The sequence below is a fragment of the Hydra vulgaris genome, chromosome 09 (genome assembly GCF_038396675.1).
Source record: "Hydra vulgaris chromosome 09, alternate assembly HydraT2T_AEP".
Taxonomy (NCBI): Eukaryota; Metazoa; Cnidaria; class Hydrozoa; order Anthoathecata; family Hydridae; genus Hydra; species Hydra vulgaris.
In genome coordinates this window covers 51,670,511-51,697,782 of record NC_088928.1, presented here as the reverse complement: position 1 = coordinate 51,697,782, position 27,272 = coordinate 51,670,511, and the positions used below count along the sequence as shown (strand labels likewise).

At 27.3% G+C, this 27,272-nt stretch overlaps 1 protein-coding gene and 1 long non-coding RNA gene across 2 annotated transcripts; both read left to right on the top strand.

The window, feature by feature from the left end:
• The first annotated feature begins 15,214 nt into the window (after window positions 1-15,214).
• LOC136085562 (uncharacterized) lies at window positions 15,215-15,862 on the top strand. Its single transcript, XM_065806882.1, has one exon. The coding sequence runs from the start codon at window positions 15,215-15,217 to the stop codon at window positions 15,860-15,862; it is 648 nt and encodes a 215-aa protein (XP_065662954.1).
• A 6,757-nt stretch (window positions 15,863-22,619) lies between these two features.
• Window positions 22,620-27,058, top strand: LOC136084855 (uncharacterized). Its single transcript, XR_010640907.1, has 3 exons — window positions 22,620-22,959; window positions 26,734-26,780; window positions 26,923-27,058. It is a non-coding gene; the product is annotated as an uncharacterized LOC136084855 (long non-coding RNA).
• The last annotated feature ends 214 nt before the right edge of the window (window positions 27,059-27,272 follow it).

Below are 27,272 nucleotides of genomic sequence, written 5' to 3'. Positions count from 1 at the left end.
AATGCCAAAAGCAGAACATACTATAGGTATAGTATGTTCTGTTTTTTAAATATATAGGTCTTGCGTTTTCTTCAACATATTGATTCTCAATACTCAAATCTGCAACAAATTTTGCGGGTTGGTACTGATAAACCTAACCAACGTAGGTCATTATCAACTTTGCAAACTTTGAAAAAATTATGTCAATTGTTATTGCTTCAGTTTCCATTTTTTTAAAAATTTACGTTTTATGAAAATTTTACTATGTACTCCAAATCTTTCAAGGTATATACTGGTTTAAAAAGAAAGTTTCAGGATTATGAGTATTTGCGTGGATGCTTTTTAAAAATTTGCTACACTAAATATTTTACTATGGTATTTATATTTTGTCTATTTGTAATATTTTTTTTTTTAATTGCAATTGCAAACATTTGTTTGCATTACTTTTACATTATTTGTTATATTATATAAAAATTTTTTTTGTTTGTGGATTATCTTAGTTAAAGTCGGATGTTTAAGACCTACGACTTCTAGCTTTTTTTTAAATGTAAATTCTATATAAAAACGTTTTATATGCGTTTTATAAACGTTTTATATACGTTTTATATTTTACGACTTCTATTTTTAATCATTTTGTATTACGGTATATATTAAGGGACTTGGCGATGAGACAATTTGTCTTCTTCTTACCCCTGCTATTTGTAGTTACATATGTTTACGGTATGATTAAATGTATACGGCAAAAAAAAAAATATAACGATGAATAAAAAAGTACATGTTTTTTCATTAGAAAGTGTTCCAAATCTGAACTGTTTATTTTTGCCATGTTAATTGACAACTTTTCCACAATTCAAAATTTATTTTTCTATTAAAGTAAATATGATTATAGACTGGGTAGCTGCACTGTATAGATGGGTTTTGGGGTTTGGTACTTTTTTCACAACAAACTACAAACTCAATGTATTATTGGGAGTGATTTTCCCAGAAAATTTTTAAAATTTGGGTTAAACCACTTTTACACTGAACCCCTCGAATAATAATACCGATTCAATACTACAGGAAAAACAGGTCGTTAAAAAGCGTTTTATACAAATAATACAAACAATACAAATGTTTTTTCATTTAAGGAACATTTATTTGAAGTTTATGATAAAAACTTCCCAAAATGTAACTTTTATAAAGCAAACAAAAGTCTAATAACGTCTAAGAATAACAATGGGTAACAAAAGATCTTAAAAAATCTTCAAAAATTATTTAATACCTTAAAACAAAAAAAATGTCAAACTATTTGAACAAAGATATTACCTTAGATTTATTTGCAACACCATCCGTTTTTTTGTTTTCAACACTATTCCTTAGATTCATTTGCGATACTATTCCGTTTTTTTATTTTCGACACTATTCATTAAATTGATTTGCGACACTACTCCGTTTTTTTCTTTTTGACACTATTCGTTAAACTCCTTTGCGACATTATTCCTTTTTCTATTTTCGACACTATTCATTAAATTTATTTGCGACGCTATTGCTTATTCTGTTATTCGATAATCAATCATGCGAAAATTTACGACACTATTCCTTTTTCACATTTTCAACAATCAAACTTGCGACAATCAAAGTTTTGCGACACTATTACGCCACACCAGATTTTCCTCTTGTTTTGTTTTTATGAAATAGTATATACTTTGTTTTCGAGAGTTTGTTAGTTACAGAAGTCATTTATATATATTAGAAAAAGGAGTGGACCAAGAATCGATCCTTGCGAGACTCCACATAAGACATTTAATGCTCCAGATTGGACATTCCCAGTGGAAAAAAGATATCTTTAGACGAATAAAAGACATCTTTTTTATGACTTGTTATGTCTTTTTATAATTAACCTAAATAAAGACGTGGAAAAGACGTCTTTTAAAAAGACGTCTTTAATAAAGAGGTTGAAAAGATATCGATCGGTTGTACGTCTTTTTTCATACGTATAAAAGATGTCTTTTATATCGGTGACTTTTAAAAAAAAGAAATGAAAAAATTTTCGTTTAAATGTCAAATTAAACAACACCCAGTAGGGCTTTTCTTTCTTTAGGGAGAGGGAGGGAAAAATTCACTAACGTTTTCCACTAGGAAACAACTTAAGAAGTTATTAAACAAGTTATAATTTGCTTATTATAATTATAATAGTTGCTTGTTAACAACTGAAGTTGTTAACAACTGAAGTTTTTAATAAGCAAATCATTATTTGCTTATGAAAATTGGCAATAATTATTGCCAATAGAACGTAGAAAAGATTGGTTAACCCATAATAACGATATTTTAAAAACCCGTAAACACAATATTAATGGTTATAACCCATCTTTGTTACGCTCTGATGGGCCAGTTTTTTTTCTACAAAAAACTTTTATAAAACTTTTTTTATGTGAAATTTTTTTGCATAGGAAGTTTAACCAGAAATAGATAAGACGACGATTACTATTTTCGGTAAGAGGCTTTATTTTATAATTTATGCAATAAAGTAGTATATGTATATTACATGTACATACTATATATATAATACATCTCTATATATTATAATATAATATATATATATATATATATATATATATATATATATATATATATATATATATATATATATATATATATGTATATATATGTATATATATATATATATATATATATATATATATATATATATATATAATATATATGTATATATATGTATATATAATATATATATATATATATATATATATATATATATATATATATATATATATATCATTTTTGAAATTTTTGTCACATCTTTCATGCATACAGTGAAGTATCTAGGGTAGGGCAGGTAGGGCACGTGCCATGGGCGCCAACCTGAAAGGGGCGCAAAAGAGGCTTGGTTGCGATACAATAAGCGAGAACTAAATAAATTTAAAATTTTAAATTTATATAGTTTTTTATATAATATTTTAAAAATTTAAGATTTTAAAAAAACTTTAAAGTAGTTTAAAGTTTTAAAACAGACTTTAAAACTTTATTAGTTTATGTTATAACTTGCGCAAGTGTGTGCAACTTATGCGCAAGTGAGTGCAACTTATGCACTTTTAATAAAACTAACAAAGAAAAGTAAGACAGAATTTTATATTTTATTTTAAGGTGGCTCACTCCCTTAAAAAATCAATAAAAATTTTTTTTTTTTTTTCCAATTATGTTTTTTTGAACATTGAAGTACGAAGTTCATAATATATTTTTAATATTATGTGCTTTAAAAGTAACAAAAAATACATTTATTGTTGTCAATGCACTTTCCTACTCCTTAGCAATGCCAAAGCAACCCACAGTGATTCAGACACTTAAAATTTGGCCAAAATATAGTTTTTTGAGTAGCGTAATTTTAATAATGTTATTAGCTAACTATTTTCTACTGTTTCTTATGATTCTAATGGTATAAAAAAATAAATACTGAAATAATATATTTAAACGTTAATATACGTTAGAAATTGATCGAAAACAGCTTTTTTTTATCATTAAAATTTTATCATTATTAAAACTTAATTTTCTCCCTATATACAAAGTTTTTTATTTTAGTTTTTATAACATGCAAAGATAATAGATAATTATATTTTAATTTATAAAAAATATTTAAATATGTATTTATACAAGTTGTAAAAAATGCATTTGAAAAATGCTTTTTTAACGATTTTAAACTGTTTTTTATGGTGCTAGGACTTTTTACCTTAAACTTTCTTCACGAAGCCAGTTCTTTTTTTAAAGAGAGTTTGTATCATTCTATAAGAAATCAAAAAAGTTAGCTGCCCCAACTTGCTCCATTCGGAAATAATGTAGTTTTAAAAAGTTTATTTTATAGAAAAAATTAGCAACTTTCATGTTTTGCGATTTTTTCTTGACACGTCTGAACAAAATTTTTAATTTTATTTTATTCTAATACATAGGTTATGTAGTTATCTCTGTTGTAGAATATATATATATATATATATATATATATATATATATATATATATATATATATATATATATATATATATATATATATATATATATATATATATATATATATATATATATATATATATATATATATATATATATGAAGACCTCAGTGGAAAAACTGGCGTTGTCACATTTAAAAAGTATTGAGAAAGTATTTGTAGATCATTAATAAATGTCTTTATTTAAAGCAAAGAAAAAAAATTTTTTGTATAAAAAATTACAAAATGTTTTGTTTTGAATAAATTTTAAATAAAATAATTATAATATAAATTTTTTTAAATTGCTTAGTTTCATTTGCTTTAAATAAAGACTTTTATTAATGATCAATAAATACTTTCTTAATACTTTTTAAATGTGACAACGCCGGTTTTTCCACTTTCCATATATATTCATATATATATATATATATATATATATATATATATATATATATATATATATATATATATATATATATGCATACTAAAGTTAAAATAATTTATCTCTCTTTTTAGTTTAAAATAAATATTAAGTTTATTAAACATCAGCTTTATTTAGTTATTAAAGACAGAGTTTTAGTCGATAAAAATGAATTGCTTCAAAATTAACTTTTTGATTACATTTTGGAAGTTAATCAGACAGACTTGCGTACTTCTAAACAATATAGAAGTATACTAAAAATAATGGAAAATTTTATTCAAAACTTAAAAAAGAAACTTTATAATCATAATCGACAATGTGATTGCTTTGAAATTAAAGAAGCAAGTTGGCTTCAATCAGATCTAGTTATTCTAGAAAAATTAGAAGAACATTCCATTGCGTCAACTTTTAATAACATAACGTATCAAAATGAAAAGAAAACACTCGGAAGAAAATGCCTTGAATGGGAACAATCAAGCAGCAGAACAAAAAGAAGAAAGAGTGAAAAAATGGGAACAAACTATACTTATGACGAGTTGATTTTATCTGCTATATTAAGTTCAAGTAAAAGTCAATGCTATAGTCTGTATTTTACTTTAAACCAATTGGTTTCTTCTCCCAGTCAACCTAATAAAGTAGCTTATATGATTAAAAATGAAAAGCCTATTATAAAATTATCTCCAAAAGAAGGTTAGGCTTTGATGGTCTGAGCTGGTTTGTCCCAAAGAGCTTATCAGAAAATAAGGATTACTGCTAAGGAAAGAAATGCAGATGTATATCCTTTGTATAGTGATATTTTATTAGCAAGAAAAGAATGCTATCCTGATGGCATTATATTTAGGGAGCAAAGTGCTGAAATTAAACTTCAAAGTTTTCTTGATCACACAATAATTTGTTTTTTTCAAATTGATTCAATCATAACTCAAATTATGCAACTAGAGAATAACGATAAAACAAAAGGAATATTAAGTTGTAAATGAAAGTTTGATGGTGCATTTGGTCAAAGTGAATATAAGCAAAAATTTGACAATGATAGTTCGAAAGACTCTGATTTATTTAGTACCACTTTTGTTCCTTTGGATCTTTCATTTGGAAACATTTCTGTTTGGACAAACTCTAAACCATCGTCAATTAGATTTTGTCGACCAATACAAGTTCAATATTTAAAGGAAACAGAAGCTATTTTGATATTTGAAAAAGAATATATTCAAAATCAAATAAGTTTACGAGAGGATTCAGAGTTTGAGTTGATAAATGGTTTAGAAGTATTTGTAACTAAAGTTAAATTTAATTTAAAATTAACGATGATTGACGGTAAGGCTGCCAATGCAATATGCTCAATTTCTTCACAACAAGTTTGTAATATATGTTCACCTACTCCTAAACAAATGAATTCTATTGCATGTCGCTCAATACCAACTCCAACTTCTAATATAGATAACATTGAATTAGGTCTTTCTCCATTGCATGATCGGATAAGGTGTTTTGAATGTTTGTTACACATTTCTTACAGACTTGAAATAAAAAAATGGCAAATTCGTGGTAATGACGACAAAGAAGTTTGTGGAAAAAAAAACGAATCATACAAAATAAATTCATCGAAGAACTAGGGTTATAAGTAGATTTTCCTAGGCAAGGTGGTTCTGGAACTTCAAATGATGGTAATACTGCCAGACGAGCATTTAAACATTTTGATTTATTTTCTTCTATTACAGGCATAGATAAAGAATTAATAGAACGTTTAGCAAACATTTTGAACATAATAAATTCAAGTTATGAGATAGATACAATAAAATTCAGTGAATATTGCACTAAAACAGCAAAGCTTTATTGTGAAAAATATAATTGGTTTTATATGCATGTATCTATGCATAAGTTATTGCTTCACAGTTCTGAAATAATTTCAAAGTTCTTGTTGCAATTGGATTATATTCAGAAGAAGCTCAAGAATCTAAAAATATAGATAACATACAATTCAGACTTCACCATTCAAGAAAAGATACAAGACTCCATACAATTGAGGACCAACTTCACTATCTTCTTATTGCAAGTGATCCAATAATATCAACTATAATAATTTCTCAAGATAAAAGTAAAGTTAAAACAATTCAATTATCAATGAGCGCTCTAGAACATGTTAAAAAATCAAATAAAAATACCATTGACGAAATCCACAGTGATAATGAAACTGATAATGAGTACAATGAGTATGACAATGAAGACGAAGATGAAGAAAATTATGAATTAGTTACTGAGGAAATAGATTACAAAGATGTATATGAACATAATGAATAAGACAATGCTGATTGATTTTAAAGCTTATTTTTCAATTTAGATGAAATATAAAACGTATAGATCATGTTAACTAATTTTTTTTTTTTTTTTTTTTTTTAGTTTAGAATATATTTTGCTGTTCAATAAAATAAGTTACATAAGATTATCACGTAATAAAATATATAAACAAATAAGACAATTTAAAAAACAGACCGGGACTCAAAGAAGATATGGGTGATAAAATACCACCACAATCTTTTCATAGAGCCCCTTGAAAAAATAAAATGTCGTCAAAATGTTCAAATAAACTGCAGATAAAAGTAAGATGTAAAAACTTCAAGTTTAAATACTCAAGGATTTAAAATATATACACCATTGCATAAATAACTACAAAAGATATGTACAATTAATTTTTCAAAGAATAAAAAAGTAAAACTATTTTGATAAAACTTAACGCCGTTAAGTTAACGGAGTTCTTGTAATTCCTCCGAATTAAAAATGTGTTTTTTTGCTAGCAACTTAAATGAGTTTAATGATTTTACCATATTATCTTTTTTAGCTTCTTTTTTTTTAAAATAGTTCCATATTTTTGGTCCGCGAAATGCTATTGAACACTCTGTAAACTTGTTTAGATTCTTAGGCAATTTAAAGCAATTTGATTGGTTTGTTCTAAGGAAATACTTTTCATTTATATTTTTTTTAAACTTGCAATTAAAATTTACTGGAGTTAGGTTATTTGTAAACTTATACATAAAAATTAGGTGTTGATAAATATTTATTTCATAAATATTCATCATTTTCATGTCAAGCATTAAGGGTTTCGTGTGCTCCCTTCTTTTTTTTCCGTATATAATTCTACACGCATGTTTTTGAACACTAAGTATTTTTTTAGGTTTAGTAGTTTGCGTGCTGCCCCATGTAATATTGGCATAACTGATAAAACAATGAATTAAAGAGAAGTAAATTAAAGAGTCTTACTGTTTTATTTCTTTATTATTTAAAAAAAGATCTGGTAGTTTGAGGGGAAGGTTTACTTCTTGCGACTTTTTATAAAATAATGTATACTTTGTTTTTTTAACGTTTAATGAGAGTTTATTTACTTGAAACCAATCATTTATCTTATTTTATTCAAAGTTCATGTCAGCATAAAGTTGCTTGTTACTATAGTTGGAAAGAAAGAGATTTGTATCATCAGCAAACATAATTGGGTATAATTTCATTGATGCATTACTTAAGTTGTTTATATGAACTAAGAATAAGAGAGGGCCTAGTATTGATCCTTGGGGTACTAATTATTTTCATAATTTTTGATTTGGTTTTCAAAATAATAATTAGTTTAAAACTTAATTAGTAAAAATTGCACAAGGACAAGGTGGTGGGGAGGGGGGCCCAGTAAAATTTGCTACCCCTGACCATACTTAACTCTTTTTAAAATATTCTTTCCTTGTCTACTTTTTTTACATCTTAGAGTAAATTTTCAGCAGTTTTGAATAAATATTTTTGACAAAATTAATTTTGGCCTAATTTTAAGTTATTCCTGATCACTGTGCAACCGTGTAATCAACTAGTTCATTCATTTAACTTCTTGAAGATTTCCACTTGAAGTTTTGAATTATTTCTTAGTGTTAGATCTATTATGCTTTTTAAATGTTCTGCAAAATATTATATTTCTTAAGAAATATGATATTTTTACTTATAATAATTGATGAAAAAATTTTATTAAGACCGATAAAAAAAGGCTATTTAGACATTGGAAAAGAGAGATGATGTGAACTCTTACGCTAGTGGCAGTTTTTAGTAACTTTTTATTTTAAAAAAATCTTCGTTTTTATGATTGTTTATTTTAAATGTGTTTTTTAAGACTTTGTTATTTTGATGTTTTTCTCACGAAAACGTTAATATCTTCAGTTTGGATAAAGCTTTTATCTTCAAATTTTCACAGAATATTTATTAACTTATTTATGAGGACTGGAACTAGAATTATAATATTTCAAGTATAAAAGTTAGTTTGAATGTAGTTTGTCAGATTGACACAGGCAATAAATCAATTTCTGCACATTTAGTGCTGCCATTTTAGTTATTTTTAACATTTGGAAAAAATTTTAGTTCCAGCCCTGGAGCAACTATTTAGCTACCATTTGGCAAAATATGGTATATTTAGTCCTTATTTTAGTCAAGATATCATTGTTTTAGCTAAGGTAAGATTTTAGACAAATTATGCTGATTCAGCATCAAAAAATGCAAATTTCATTTTTCTTTTAAAAAGTTAAAGTTTTAACATAATTTTCTTATATAAAAAACAAAAAACAAGTTTTTAACATTTATAAATAAAAAGTTAGATTTAAAGGGGGTGAGCCACCTTAAATAAATCAAAACTGAAATACACACTAGCGCCTGGTATTGCCTGCATGGGCGCCTTCTGAATCACTGGATTCATCTTCTACAAATATATTCTAAAATATTTTGTTGAAATATATTAAGGTAATTAAAAAATATATTGCTTTTGTCAATTATATATAGCAAATTCTTAATAATTTTAAAAATGATTAGCTGAGAACCATAAATCGTTCTTTTGAGAAAAAGAAGGAAAGTGGGGCTGCAGGTCGAAAATGACGTTCATTAGAGAAAAAAGAAAAAAGCAGCAAAGTTTTCAAGATGTTTTTTCAAAAATTTTTCAGATAATCCAGAAAATTCTGCAAGCGCAAGGCCTCAAGAATTAGAAGATAATGGGTCAAGTTCAAGCAAGTAAGAATTATTTGCGACATCTATTGATGGCAATGCAGAGAGTTTTAGTTATAATTCCAAAATCCTTGCTACTTCTGAAGAAACAGAAGTTGGGCCTGAGTTTGACAAAGAAATGAAGATTGATGACGTTGAAGATAAAGACTTGATATCCGAAAAATGTCCAAGTTATTAAATATCCTATACCTAAAACTATTGTAGAACACAACATCGGATTTCTTATGTTTAGTGAAATTATTAAACATGGTTTTAAACATTTCCAAAACGTCAGAAAAGGTCCTTTTCTGCCGACTAACAATTGAGGTATTCCATGAGAAAGTGTGACAACTATTTAAGGTTTGTAACCCACCATCTCAGATTCCTTTCATACTTTGTAAAAATGGTCACCTATATAACATAGACTACCTTGCAAAATTTTAGCACTGATATCGAATAGGTTTTGGAGATATTGTTACATTAAAATCAGCTATTTTTAGCAGTTTTTTTTGTTCGGCGGCCATTTTAATTTTATTATAGTTTTTGTTTTACAAGTTACAGTTCAACTATTCATGTGATTAGGCTGAAAATTAGCACCAGCATAGTTTTAAAGATGAGGAATCAGAATATGATATTTGTTTTTAATGAAAACAGTTAGAAGTTTATCAATATTGGAATTCTACTTCACCTAGAGCTATTTTTGAAATTTTAACGAAGGCAGAAAGGAGGTCTGGTAACCATGGTAGCAATAATTTTTTGAGAGTTTTTTTATGTTTTTATTAAAATAGATATATTAAAGAGTTTTTTGGTACGAAATTGAGAGGTGGGTTTTGTGAGGATTTTTATAAATAATTAAACAAATTATAATGAAAAAGTACATATTTATGTTACTTATTAAGAAGTTGCTTATTTTGAAAATGTCAATTATAAGAAAAAAAAACCATTAATAATAGTTAAAATAAAAAATTCATAATAAATGTATACTACATTTATTGAGTCAAAATAATCAAACAAATACATGTTTTAAATAAAAAACTAGTCAATAAAAAACCAGAACTTGCGCCTGAATAATTCGAAAATTGCTTATAAAAGAAAAATGGTGTTATATGATTGAGTTAATTTAAAGATTGGATTTTGGGAAAATCATCTGTGTCTATCTGGTATATGTGCCCTGTTCTTGAAGAGAATGGTTTTTTTATCATAATTATAATATGAGGCTTAGGAACCCAACAACAATCATCTCTACTTGGCCAGTAAAATGAAGTGTTAGGTAAATGAAGATGCAAGAATTTTACAAGGGCGTCTTCATTTCTTTCATCAACTTCAAATACTAAACCAACCCAGTTAAACATATCATATTTGCAGATATAATATTTTCCTGCAATGATTTCTTGAAGATATTGATTTGAGCCTGTAAGGTTGAATGTTAGATTAAATTCCTCCTGCTCAGAGACTCTTTTGACATTTATGCTTAATGCATCCTGCGGAATAAATTGGTGGAAACTTCTTGTACCAGGTAAAGTCTTTGCATTATTCAATCGGAGAGCCAACGATTTACGGACTGATAAAATATCTTCGCCTTTTAAAAAAAAGAAGTGGATGCCAAATATGTTATCTTTTGAAAAATTGAACATTTCTTCAGCGTTCTGAATTTGTAAGTTAATTGGACATTGAAGACTAACACATGAAACAAGTCTTTTAACTGTTCCACCAATGCCATCACATGGCGACTTTCCATGTGATGTTTCAAAGAAATTCCATTCACATTGCATCCCAAAATCTTCAACTTGATGGCATAAATTTAAAAAATGTTTGCAATTTTTGTATTGGCCAGCACAACCATCAGAGAAATAGTGGATTTTTGTGGTATTGGGAAATATTTCTTGTACAAATTGGACAGTTCTTTTTACTATACAATAAATAAATCCAACATCATGTGTTAAGTCATCAGATATAAAACATAAAGAAGTTGGTTGACTTTTAGTAGCGCCCTCATCGTTTTTGTTATAAATAACTACAGGATGTAGTGTGCATTGCTGTTGGTTCCAGTGGTAACTCTGGATTTCGTCTTGTATGACAAATTTAAAGTTTTCTGCGAAATCAACCAAAATAATAATTTCATTTATGGGTATAGATGATTTTAATGTATTTAAATATTTACTTTGTGCTTTAGCAATATAAGAGTGAGATGTTATGCTATCAAGTTTTTCACTAAGACTTTCAATGAATTCGCTTATTGTAGATGTGTAACATAAAAGCTCTGCTCTATCTGTTGTACTCCACTGTTTGTATTCGATTATTTCATCTTCATCCACTTTGTCATTCTCTTCAAATTATCCTTCATTTTGCAATAGATTTGAAGTTATATAATTTATAATATTTTGAATTCCAGGGCAACAATTACATCTATAGACCATGCATTCCCTTGACTCTCTGCTACAAACAATCTTCTCAATAAGTTCTTGGTAATTCTTCTCCAATTTAACTGCGCTAAGCATAAGCTTTAGGTTTGGTGTATTACACATATACAAACAGCATGGGTTCCTTTTTGACCAGCATAAATTCACCATTTTGGCTTTAACTGAGCAAATTTAGAAAATCCTATTTTGGATTGAGGGTGCTCTAGTTTGAATTCGATAAATAATTCCTTTAAATTGCAAAGAAGTAATGGCTTCAATACATGTTTATTTTTGGATACGCTTACAAAATCTTTTACACCTGGCAACTGCCGACTAAACTGATCATTAAAATAGAAGCTTTCCACCTTATCAATGATATTTAATTCAATTCTAACAATGTTAGTTTTTTCTGGAAGTGTTAATATTCCTTTTGCAAATTTAAGTTTTCTTGCTTTAGTTATGGTTGACTTTGATATATTAAATACTTCAGATGCTTTCCTTAAAGACCACGAATCTGGAACCAATGTTAAAATCTGAATCTTTTCTCTTCTATTTGCTGTTTTTAGCTTTTCTTGCATTGAAAGTATTAATTTATCTAGATCTTCAGCTTTCTTTTGATGTTCAACATTGGGCTCCTCAGTAACATCCTTTTTCAGGTCTGTTACGTTAACATTGAGGATAACTGATAGCTTTTTTGACATAACATCAGTAGCTTGCATTAATTTTCTTTTCCCTAGAGAAATTTTAGCATGTTGCGGAACCCCATGAAATTTTACTGGTGATACGTCTAATTTATCAAAACTGATGTTTATAAATTCTTTTTCTTGTGCATTTTCTATATCTTCATCAAAAAATGTTTGTTCCAGTAAATCATCTTCACTATTGTGGTCCTGTAAAGTAGACCAATCATCTATTTTTTTTACAACTTCTTTTCAACACAAAGGACACATTTTAAAACCAGGTGTTGTTTCGATACCAATTGAACACATATTTTTTGCTAGTTGAATATCAATTTCTCGCAAACCACCTATAAATATATTATTAATGAATAAAATTTGCCAAAATTAGGGAATAATAATTTAGATAATACAATAATGTTAGAAATAAAATGAAAAAATTAATGTTTTTTAAGCTAATTGAAAGAGTACTAAAAGTATTTTTTGTAAAAAAGACAGCACAAGGAGTTAAAAACATATAAATTTACCTTTTGTATTAGTTTCATGCCTTTTAAATGGGTCTATGCAAATTTTCTGGGAGTTTGCAAGCCATTAAGTAAAATTTTGCTCATGATGTAAACAGATTTTAACATTAACGTTATATATTGATCTCCATAATAATAATTTTCTATTTCTCTCTGAATAGCTTGATAAATCTTTCAATCCAATTGATTTCGTGTGCACCATTTTATGACATTGATCATTTGATAAAATACCAACTGTACACAAAATCTTGTTCATTTTATTTTTTTCAATTTTTTATTTAGCTATAAATAAACGCAAAATACACAGACATATACACTTATTAAAAATGGAAAAAACTTTTATCATTAGTATTTTTAGATATGATAATATGTATTTATTTATTTTTTTACTTTTATTTTATATATTTTTTTTAATTTAATGATTAGGTACAGTGAAGAAACAACAGCTGGTAGAATATCAGAACAATACTAAGTCTTGATGACTAATGGAAATTGTCAATGTCAATTATTTTAAAAAAATTATGAACACTGACCTATCAAGCTCATTTTTTCACATATTACTTATATATTTTTACAAAAAATTTCAAAATACCCACCTCTAAATTTTGCATGAAAACACTCATTAAAATATCTATTTTAATAAAAACAAAAAAAAATTACAAAAAATTAATCCTACCATGTTTACCAGACCTCCTTTCCGTCTTTGTTAAAATTTCAAAAATATCTGTAGGTGAAGTACAATCCCAATTTTGATATAGTTTTTAATATTTTCATTAAAAACAAATGTCATATTCTGATTCCTCGTCCTAAAAGCTATACTGGTGCTAATTTTCAGCTTAATTACATGTTTAGTTGAACAGTAACTTGTAAAACAAAAACTATAGTAAAATCAAAATGACCGCCAAACATAAAAAAATTGCTAAAAACTGCTGATTTTAAAATAACAATATCTCCAAAACCTATTCAATACTAGTGCTAAAATTTTGCAAGGTAGTCTATGTTATATAGGTGACCATTTTTACAAAGTATGAAGAAAATCTGAGATGGTGGGTTACGTGCCTGTCCCACTTTCTCATGGAATACCTCAATTGTTCTATGAACAAAACTTGGTTCTTTAAAAGTTAGGAAATGGTCACGGTGAGCAAGTGATGCGTTCATGGTTGGTTTACTCGCCTTCCAAAAAATCTACCTTTTGTTTTTGCTGTCTTCTTTTTTTAAAATGCGAAAACCAATCTAGTTTGGAACAAGAAAGCGGATTTAATCATTGGAAAGCACCTGAGAGAATCAATGTACATGAAAGTTCAAAAAACCACCGACAATGCTTTACCCAATGGAAAGAATTGGAAAGAAATTTTTTTACAATAGAGGAATAGTTGATGCAGAAATTCAACAACAAATTCAAAGAGAAAATCAAAAGTGGTGTGATATTTTAAAAAGGCTGTTGCACTGCATCAAATACCTTGCAATGCAAAATTTAGCTTTGCGAGGACAACGAGAATCACTTCAATCAAATGCTAACTCAGGAAATTTACTTGGTTTACATCATAGCATCCACTGTTCGTGCTAACTTGCTTGAAAAGATACATAAAGCAAAGTATTATAGGCTAATGTTTGACTCAACTCCAGATTTAGCCCATCGCGAACAAATGTCTGAGGTAGTTAGTTATGTCAAGATCAATTTCGAGAAAAAAACAGTGTATATAAAAGAATCTTTCCATGACTTTATCCAACTCAGTGATAAGGATGCAGCTAGCTTAGCCCAAACAATATCGGATCAATTAGAAAAAGACGATATGAATGTAGAAAATTGCAGGTCAGAATGCTATGACAATGCTGCTGTTATGGCTGGCCACAAGAGTGGTGTGCATCAAAGAATAAAGAAAAAAAACAACCTTGCCATATTTGTCAATTGTGACAATCATAGTCTTAATTTGGTAGGCGTACATGATCAACTCAACAATGATCATGTAAGATTAACTCAGCGATGGCAAAAACTTAAAGATGCTGTGCCTATTACTTTGAAGTCCGATTCCGATACCAGGTGGAGCGCCAAAACAGAATCAGTAAAACCTGTGCACACCTACATTGATGAAATAGTGGAAGTTCTTCAGAACTTTATAGTAGATGAAAGCGCGTCAAATGAACTTTCATAATGCAGCTTTAGATTTGAAATCGCTCCAAGATTATTTCCAAAGTAAGAGAGAAGTCTTAGTTAATGACTCAATAAAAGAAGGAGTTTAAATTTGCAATGAATGGGGTGTTGAATTTGCAAGACGTCAAAGAAGAAAAAAAAAGAATGGATGGCGAAATGTCTAGAGATGTTGGGTTAACAGCAAAAGAAGAAATGGAAAGGGTAATAAAAGGAACTGTTGACCGTCTTTTTAATGAATTGAAAACAAGAAGCGTTCGATTAATGGAAATTGATGAAAAATTTGGATTTCTTCTTGATATGGAAGAGTTGTGCTTCAATACGGAAATCAAATACTTAAAAGATCAATGTAAAAAATTTGGCAAAGTCTACAGTTCTGATGTGGATGGACGAGAACTGTACGAAGAAATTTTGGACTGTAGAATGCTGCTTACTAGCTGTAAGGAAAAAGTATCAAGTCCCGAGCAACTACTTATGTTTATAGTTGAATATGGAGACGAAAATGTTTTCCCTAATATGCGTATAGCATTGCAAATATTGCTAACAATAGCTGTGTCTGTAGCTAGTTGTGAAAGAACATTCAGTAAAATTAGACTGATTAACTCTTACTTGAGAACTTCGATGGACCAAAGCCGTCTCTGTGATCTCGCTTTACTAAGCTTAAAGCGAGAAAATACCGAAGAAATTAATTTTGACAATGTTATTAAGAAATTTGCAGCAATTAAAGCTAGAAAAATAAATTTGTAATATATGTTACATAACATTATCTTTTCATCAGATATCTTATCGCAGACATTATCTTTTCACAACTGAAACACCCCTTATTTAAACATTCGTTTGTTGGCGATATTCAGGACCTATGCCGTTTTCGGATGCTAAATTTTCAAAACTTAATTCAAAATAAAAAGAAGATAAAAATAGCACTTTCTAAAAGTGAAATTCCCTCCGAAGTTGAACAAACTTTGAAACATGCAATAGAGTGCTGGAATGCGAAAGAGCAAAGAGGAATTTTTAAACAAATTCTGGAAGAAAAAATTCTTAAGTGAAAATCACGAGAAATAACTTTCTTATTTTTCTTTTTTACCTTGTAAATTACATTGGGTGTTAAATAAATGAAATAATAAAAATAAACAAATTGTTTATTTATAATGAATAATAAAGTTTTATTAAAAGTTTGTGTCATCATTTATTAAAAATGTGTAATTAAGAACTTTATGTGGGGGAGGAGGGGCGAGATATCGATGTTTGCCCCAGGCGCTATTTACCCTAGGTACGCCACTGCATGTATACCCGAAAAATATAAAAACTTGTTAATATATTTTGACACAAATTGTTATACACCCGGATATATTTTCACCCGATTATCAGTCTAAAAAAGGCTTAATAATGAATTATAAGCCCAGTGCTTTTATCTGGGATGATACGGTATGTAAATATATGTATATACATATATATGTATATATATGTATATATATGTATATATATATATATATATATATATATATATATATATATATATATATATATATATATATATATTTATATATGTATATATATATATGTATATATATATATACACAGTGCTGCTCAAAAGTTTAGCACGCAGCCAAATTAAATTTACTTTTTTTAAAAAAAAACCTAAAAAGTTGAAGTTAAAATTAGTTTTTCATTATTTTAAATGCAAAATTTATTTTTTAGAATATAAGGAATATAAAAAAAAACAAAAAACAATGAAATAACACTGTTATTTTTTTGTCAAAAGTTAATCATATATAAAATAAGAAAAAAAAAGCTGCTCATAAGTTTAGCATTCTTAGTTTTTAAATGGTTTTTAGGCCAAACCTCAATAAGGTTTGTGACCACCTCTATTTTTTATTCATAATGCACATCTTCTTCTTATAGAATCAAAAAGTTTATGACAATATTCAACTGTTAAACCGTTAAATGATGATTTTAAATTTTCTCTTAGATCATTATCTGAAATTACTGGTTCTTTTGTAAGTTTTTGGTCTAGCACAGCCCAAACAATTTCAATTGGATTTAGATCAGGTGATCTAGCTGGCCACTGAAGTATTTTGATATTGTTTTGTTCAAACCATCCTGTTACAGATTTTGCTTTATGGCATGGAGAGTCATCTTGTTGAAACATCCACCCAGGTTCGTTACCAAAAAAAATGTCTTTGGTAGGCATTAAATAGTTTTCAAGAGTGTCAATATTATCTATGTTGATCCATTTGACCATTGTATAACATGTGTATACCTGGGCCATCATATGTGATGCGATCCCATATACCAACTGAGCCACTTCCACCTTGTAGCCTTGGTACTATAAAGCAACAATTATACTTTTTGTTGTGGTGCCTAAGGACAATTACTTTATTCTGACGATTTAGGATGGTGTAGTTTGATTCATCGCTAAAAACAATTCTTCTAGTTTGATTCATCGCTAAAAACAATTCATAGTCACCCATTTTTAAAAGTGTTTTACAAAATTTAATTTGTTTTAAACGGTCTGATGATTTTAATAATGGTTTTTGGCAGCAACAGCAACAAAGTTTATGGTCTATTAGTTTTCTATTAACGGTTTCTCTTGATATTTGGTTTTTAATGCCAGGTTTATTTCTTGTGCAATCTGTTTTGCTGAGTATTTAGGATTTTTTCTGGCGATTCTATAAATAGAATTGTCATCAGTTGTACTTGTTATTCTTGGTCGCCCAGAGCGCTTTTTGTCAGCAGTACTACCAGTTTCGTTAAATTTGGCAATAGTTCTAGTTACACATGAAGGTGAAACACGCTTTAAATTTCGAGGTTTTTAGAGTAACCTCCCATATTAAGGCCAATAATACGCTGTTTGATTTCTTGACTAATTGCTTTTTTTCCCATGGCAAATTTTTATACAAAAACTAAACAAGAAGTATGAATGAATTTAAAACAAACATTCAAAATCACTATATCATAGCAAAATTTTTATATACAAAATATTACTTTAAATACAGTTTTAATATTATATTAAAAAGGAGAGTTTAATTTACTATTTTGCAATTTTTTTTAGCAATAAAAGATAAAAGCTTTAAAGAGAATCAGCATGCTAAACTTATGAGCAGCTTTTTTTAAGTTAAGAGTACCAGCTAATGTATATATTGAAAACAAAGGATGTGCTTAAGCAAATTTAAGCAAACTTAAGCAAAAAAGAGAGAGAGAGAGAGAGAGAGAGAGAGAGATTGTTGCATTTGGGAGTACGGAAGGAAAAAAATGATTCTTATGCCAACAAATACGTCACCTTTAATTACTTTTGACTTTTGTCCAACATTTGCGTGTTGTCAGAAAGTTAAAAAATAAGTTTAATTACAAATTATTCGTTTTTTAAAAAAGCGCAAATTTAATTGACCAGAATGATTTAAAAACATTCTGAATGTTTTTAAAATATTCTGATTGTTTTTAATAATATGAACAATGTTTTTATTTTTATTTTTTTGATAAAATGTTTTTATTTTTATTTATTTTTACTGTAAATCATGCACGGAGTGTTGTTAGATTGACTATCTTATAGCCTGATTTGCAATGGAGTGCTGCTACATCGACTGACAAATAGCCTGACTCACAAGGGAGAGCTGCTAGATCGACTGAGGGTTTGGTTGGGGCAGGCAGTCTATCAAGTAATAAAAAAGAAAATTCCAGTCTTGCGTTTTAAATTTTACTTTTTGTCAACAAAGTACAAAAAAACTTTTAGACAACCTCTTTGGGATTATATATTTACAAATATATATATAAAAATTTATATATATATATATATATATATAAATCTATATATATATATATATATATATATATATATATATATATATATATATATATATATATATATATATATATATATATATATATATATATATATATATATATATATGTATATATAGTATGTTGCATTTGGGAAGCACGGAAAGCACCATTAATTTAATTAACTCATGACTAGCACCTATTTCTTGCAATCCGATGACAGCTCGCAGGTTGATCTCATATGGTGATTCTAGAGATGAAAGTTCTTTTTTAACAGTATCAATAGGAAAGTCATTTGTGTTTAAAGAATTCTTTGACTTTGGTGAAGTTCTAAAATTTTTAGAAAAGTTACACTTTGTACACTTCATCTCAAGTAAATGACAAAAGCCCATGCGAGAACCAACGTTATCTTTGATTAACAAATTTCCAATAAAGCAATTGGCGCAAACAGTGTGTGCAATTAATTTCTTTAACAATAAAAAGTTAATAAGTATAAAATAGTCGTCAGATTCACACTTATCCGAGCTGAACAATACATCTAAGTTTCTTGAGCTAACACAAGAAATCTCCTGACCTGCAGGTTTTGATTTGAGAATATCAGATGGTTTAAACCCATTCCATTTTCTGCTCTTCTTTCTAGTACTATTTTGTTTATTTGGCATTTCTTTTATTTAATTTAAATATATATATAATATATATATATATATAATATATATATATATATATATATATATATATATATATATACATATATATATATATATATATATATATATATATATATATATATATATATATATATATATATATATCTATATATATATATATATATATATATATATATATATATATATATATATATATATATATATATATATATATATATATATAATATAAATCCAAAGGGTTAACAAACAACAACACTCCAAATCTTTCAAATCTGTTAACTGTTACAAAACGTGTTTAGTGGTTAAGAAAAATGACTTTTAATTGAATTTCAATTAGGAAAACATAGAAGTGACATCAAGCTTACAAAGCTTGAAGACTCCAGTAAAATTGAGCTTATTTTTAGTGAGAAAATGCCCTAACAACCATGTTAAATATTTAGTATCTCCGTTGCTAAGGAAAAAAAGATACATAGTGTTCTAATAAAATACTCATATCTAAAGAAAGATAAATTATTTAGCTCTGAAACTTTGGCTAAACGTTCTTTGATTAATTTGACACATATTTTATGCAAAATTGAAAAACTCAAAAAAAATTTCAGTTTCCTAGTTTTTTTGGTGTTGTACCACATTAATTTCATTTTTATGTCCGCTCAATTTAAATACAAATATGTGCGTGATTTACAAAAGTTTAATTAATGAAAATATCAAAATATAGAAGGTTTATTAAACTACAAAAGTTTACTTAGCGTCTATTCAACTAATGAAGTTATCCAAATACATAATTATTTGTTAAATAAACTTTAGTTATCGTTATTTTAAGTAGAAATTGTGTTTGAATTGAAAGATTATATTCGAGATTCAAGTGATTCATTGTTAATTAATGAAACATCTGAACTTAAAATTAGGCACCAAACTATTGATTATAACAAAAACGTCAGGAAAATTGTAAAGATGTTTAAAAGATTTCCAAACAGAAAAAAAAATTATTTACAAAAGTACTTAAAAATTGAGTTTAGAAAGATTATCCATTTAATCATGGATTGCAAAATCCGATGTAGCAGCTTAAATGAGAACTTAAAATTAAAAAAATTATTGTGCTAAAAAGGCACTTCTAGATTTAGAATCGGATCCCAACATCAATGGTTCAATTAAGATGAACGAGAAAGAATGTAGAATGATATCTGATTTAGTAGTACTTTTACTCTCAATAAAGCAACTGAGGCACATTGTCGACAAGACGCAATTTTAATTTCTTCTGACAATGCATAAAAGTTTATGTTGACAAAAATAAATGAACAACAATCTGAAATCGGAAAACAATTGTATAATGCTTTAAGTCACCGAATTTAAGAGTAGAGAACACCGTTAAGGAGCTTAGTATATCCAGGTTACTTTATAAAAAATTCCAGAAGTTTTTCTAACAAATACAAGTACCAAAAATAAAAAAAATTATGATAAACCTGATATAGTGTTAATACTCGGCAATTATAACAACAGCAGTAGACTTGAGTAGAATAATGTCAAAATAATTAAAATGAACAAATTAAATGAAGTGATGGAAATAAGATTGGCCGCAATACGAACACAAAATATAAGGGTAAAAAATAACTTATAAAATTCAAAAAGGAATACTGTTATTTGAAAGTAGTAGCTTATGATTAGATCACCTTTAAAAAAATATGATTATATATTGTCTATACGGCCAACAAGTATGAATTCCGAAACAGCATTCTCAGTTTTTATGTTCAAAAAATCAATTATGATTAAGCGATGAAATGATTGACATTTTGATTTTTTAGGGTAGTACTTTCAAAAATAAATATAACTCATGTATATTCATGCATATTCATATTATTTTTAGTTATTATTTTTATTTATAGTGTTATCATTTTAAAGTATTGCTTTATAATTTAAATTACTTAGGTTCATTAATGAATGAAGTACTTTATCTATATCATAGTTAAATTAATCACTTTTAAGTATTTGATACCTACTTAAAACGTTAGTTCTTCTTATGCTTCTCTTTCTACAATTGCGTTTTTTTTATTCAATCCCAGGATATACCGGGATTTCCCGGGGACAACTTTTTCAATCCCGAAATCCCAGGATTGAAAATTTCCGGGATTTTTGCCATCCCTAATCGCAAGAAATTTTTGTCATACTTTGTTTGAAAAGCTGTTATCATTTTCATTTAATGAAAACAGCTTTTTATATATGAAAAACAGGAATACTATAGTATATAAGATACTATATTATACTTATAAGTATGACAAAAAAGTCTTTCCAACGCCGAGAAAAAAAACTTTGGTAGAAATGCATAATCGATTAACAAAGACGTCTTAAAATCGCATTTTTATGTCTTTTCATGATAATATAAAGACAAAAAAGACGTCTTTTTGATGTCAAAAAAGTATGTCTTTTAGATTTGCATAATCGACTAAAAAAAGACGTCTTAATAACATCGTAAATAAGACTTTTAAAGACGTCTTTTTTCCCACTGGGTTATGGACATATTGTTTTCTGTTGGTAAGCTTTTAATCCAGTAAAAAGTTTTCCCTAATGTCTTAATTTATCTTAGAGAATGCAATAATCCACTGTATCAAATGCTTTTGATAAATCAAGAAATACTTCTAAAGTAAACTTATTATTTTCAAATCCATTGGTTATTTGATTTACTACTTCAATAACGGACATCCGTAAGACCTCATGCATACGTCTCCCGGGCGGCGCATGCCCACTGGGAGAGGTCTATTAAGACTGTGTCTGTTTGCAATAACTATATCACTAGGTATCTCATCAAGTCCTGGTGCCATTTTTTTTTAAGAAGTAAAAGCTGCCTCAATTCATCATAGCCTAATTCGTAATCATGCATGATAACATTATTTGGGGGTTTTAGTTGTTGGCATTATTTTTTTTTTTGACAAGATTCGGACCAATACTTATAAAATGTTTATGGAATTCATCCAAGATCAGTTTTTGATAAAATATATTGTTGTTTTCAAAAACAATTCCTTTAGGTGGAGAAGGTGAATTTAGTTTTTCTCTTCCCTTTATTCCCAGTGAAAAATAAAACCGCATCCCACATGGGTTCCGCGTGGGTTCCGTGTGGGATTGATGGGATTTATGTGGGACGGATTTTCCCATGTGGTATCCGTATGGAAATTTGTCACCTTAAACCCATGTGGGTAATCCCACATGGGTTACATGTGGGAACCATATGGTATTTACACACATGGGAAATCCCACGTGGGTTTCCTGTGGGATTTGCATGGGAATTAATTTGAAAGCTGGAAACTAAAAAAAAAACTAAAAAAATTTTTTTAAATCGACATTGCATTGCGTTACGTTTATATTGTGTGAAAATATTTTATATTAATAAAGAGAATGGCAAGCAAGTATGTAAGTACCACAAATAATTTTTATCTTTCCTTATAGAAATAAGATTAAGATTTGTGAAAATAGACGTATTATTAGGATAATATAATAGTTATTTGAATATAGATCTTAAGTAAATTATTTGCAAACAATTAACTGATGCAAGTTGAAATGTTGTCAAAAACCAATCTTGCATGCATGGGACACTGCAGTGTCCCACAAAGAAATGCAGGTTTGAAAGTCAAAGAATTCCCAATTTTCTTTATTAAAAAAAGAAAAAAATAGGATGGGTTTCTGTAACTTTTTTTATGCTCCAAAACTTTTAACTTTAGATGTAATAAGGTCCTTAAGACTTAAGGGACTTACGAACTACATTGAGGAACAAAAACAGGATATTTACAGAAACTTTTCAATTTTTAATCTGGAGTACCACAGTGTTATTGATAATAAAGCCTCTGGGTCCAGTTTTCAAAGTAATATGATCTAAGTAATGTTTAAATAAAATAATATGCTTTAAAATGCATATAGTTATACATATAACTCCTGATAGTTAACTATATGTATAACTAGTTATACATATAATTTGTTATAAAAACTTATTTTTTAAGGTTATGCTTGAATAAATTAGTACCAATTAATTCAAATTCAAGATTTAGTTAAAGTTCAAGTTAATGTTCTTATTTATTCATTGTTTTTGTTAATTTTATACTTATTTGTTCAAATTTATCAGTTAGTACTATATTTTACTACAGTAAGAATGTTTATCATTGTTGAACGTGATTTTATGTTGTTATTGATGTTAAATTTATTACGTTTCAATAACTCAGATTGAATCTTAACTGAATTATTGTAAGCTTTGTAGGGGTTTGTTGTATATCAAATGGTGTTGTAAATAAAGTAAAAATAATATATATATATATATATATATATATATATATATATATATATATATATATATATATATATATATATATATATATACACATATATACATATATACATATATACATATATACATATATACATATATACATATATACATATATACATATATACATATATACATATATACATATATACATATATACATATATATATATATATATATATATATATATATATATATATATATATATATATATATATATAAATATAACATTAAAACAATAAAATTGATACAAAATTTCACTTTAAAACGAATACCATTAACATTGTGATGATAATAGCATTAGGAAACTAGTATTTATGTATTATTATTATACTATAAATAAATAGTTTTTTAATTCATTTTATAAAATGGAAACTGACAACTGATAATTAATGGAAATAAATACAAATTATAAAAATCATGTATTATTACTAAATACTATATTAATGCTAGTCTACAAAGTTAAAATCAATTTAGAGCATTGTTATTAGTTCTTTTGTGATTCGCACTTCCACTTCTGTCTCTCAAATTTATAAAATAGGTGGTCAAAGCTTGCTCAATAGGTAGGTTCTCAGCATAACAATGCTTTTTTCTTACACTTTCTAAAGAGAAATATGACAAATTGATTACTTATTTTACTTAAATCGTAGGGTCATCTATGCATAATGATGTCAGATGATGACCCGGTTTGTTGAACAACTTCACCCTTTATCAAACTCAGTCAATTTTTTGCCCTCTTCCATTGAAAATGATGTCAGTTTTTGTTATCGTATTATGATGGTATATCTGAATTGTTAATATGATATAAAAAATGCATATACCATCAATTTTTTTCTGGTTCAATTATACATTTATTCTCAACAGTACTAAAAGTAAAAAAAAAAAAACATAAATTGTTCTTTCAGATAAGCAAGCTAATTTCTGAATTTAAATTGTTTTTCCTATGATCCTCTACAGTTTTAAGCAACAAAAGCAAGAAGTTTTTAGATCACATTGTTGGTGTAAATACCTCTAAAACCTGCTCATAGCTAGCATAAATTGTTTTACTTTTTTTTAAAATAAAATATTTCATTTTTTTTTTAATTCAATTTTTTAATTGACATTATTTTGGTCTCAACATCCCCTCCCCATTGTCAATTATTGTTAAACACACACTGCCCCTCTATCTACTGGCATCATTTATGGATGATCCCATAGCCTAAATACTATATATATATATATATATATATATATATATATATATATATATATATATATATATATATATATATATATATATATATATATATATATATATATATATATATATATATTTTTTTTTTTTTTTTTTTTTTTTTTTTTTTACTCTATTTACAACACCATTTGAGATACAACAAACCCTTACAAAGCTTACAATAATTCAGTTAAAATTCAATCTGAGTTATTGAAACGTAATAAATTTAACATCAATAGAAAAGTAAAGCTGTCATCATTTAAAATGTAAAGGGTGGTGTCAAAATATGTTGAAAGTAAAATTAAGTTACTAATAAAATCACGTTCAACAATGATAAATATTCTTACTGTAGTAAGAATTAGTACTAGTTAACAAATTTGAACAAATAAATATAAAATAGTGAAAAAACAATGAACAAATAACTTGAACTTGAACTAAATCTTGAATTTGAATTAATTGGTTCTAATTTGTTCAAGCATAACCTTAAAAAATAAGTTAATATAATAAATTTTATGTATAACTAGTTATACATATAGTTAACTATCAGGAGTTATATGTATAACTGCATGCATTTTAAAGCATTTTTATTTAATTTATATATTACTTTAGATCATATTACTTTGAATACTGGACCCAGAGACTTTATTCCCAATTACACTGTGGTACTCCAGATTAAAAATTTAAAAGTTTCTGTAAATATCCTGTTTTTGTTCCTCAATGTACTTCGTTAGTCCCTTAAGTTTTATGAACCTTATTATATATAAAGTTAAAAGTTTTGGAGCCTAAAAAAAGTTACAGAAACCTCCTTATCTCCCCCCTATTTTTTTTTTTTTTTTTAATAAAGAAAATTTGACTTTCAAACCTGCAATCTTTGTGGGACACTGCAGTGTCCCATGCATGCATGCTTGGTTTTTGACAACATTAGAACTTGCATCAGTCAATTGTTTGCAGATAATATACTCAAGAACTATATTCAAATATCATATGAACATGTTAGAGAATGTTCATATGATATTTGAACATCACAAATTTAATAATATTGTTGTGATATGTTATATAAATAATTCCATAATAGATTATGATATGAAAATAAGATAGGATATGAAGGCAATGATCAAAGAATAAATTTATTTATAGAAATTTAGATGTTTGTTTATTAGTTTCAGAATATTAACAGGCCTTGACATCGCGCAACAAAGTTGTTAAACTGAAGGCCAATTCCTAATACTGTGTTTACATTTTCATCTTTTAACATTAGACGAAAGTTTGTGTTCGCGGTTTTTTAATAAATCTTTAAAATGTGATGTGGTTTATAAATTAGATATCTTTAAAATGTGATGTGGTTTATAAATTTAAAATGTGATGTGGTTTATAAATTAGATAGCCCAACATCAAGACGATAACGTTGTTATCGTCTTGATGTTGATGTAAGGTTCAAGGCGTTAACTTTGTAAGGTAGTAATATTGTCAAACTAACGATAAGTTTTTTTAATAATTAAAATGCCTTAAAAATGCCTTTAAAATGCTGTGTACGGCATTTTGCGCGATGTCAAGGCCTGTTATTATAGAAGTCTACATCATTGAAAAAGTAGGTTTTTACATTTTTGTTTTTGTTTTTTTGTTTAACTACTTATCCTTATTGATCACTTTTTTTCAGGATTCTCCTCATGGGTTCAAGCTCATTACGCATAAACGTTAGTCATTGTAAGTAATAAATTAGGATATAATTATTTGTGAAATATTGTAGTCATTAATGACTTCAAACTGGCTAATAATTAAAATTGCTCGACTAATAAAGTTCCTTATTAAAATTGCTCTCTCTCTCTCTCTCTCTCTTTTTTTTTAGAAAATGTTTGAAGAAAGTTAGAAGATACTAAAAACCTTGGTATGATACAAGCCGAAGCGATTTAATTAATTCAATTGACAAAAAACGGATGTATTGATTAATAGCATTTATTTTTAAATAAATTCATTTTGCAACACGTTTTTTAATTTTATAAAATCGTCATAATAGTTTAAGGTTAATCCCACATAGGTTATAGGTGGAAAACATCACATGTAAAAGATCAAAAATGCTACACGTTTTGAATACCGAATGGGGTAAAGTAGCAAATACCAGATTAAGTTAAGCCTCTCTGAAAGCTTCGATGATTAATTTTAAATTACTATTTAAGTAATTTTTAAATTAAAAGAATT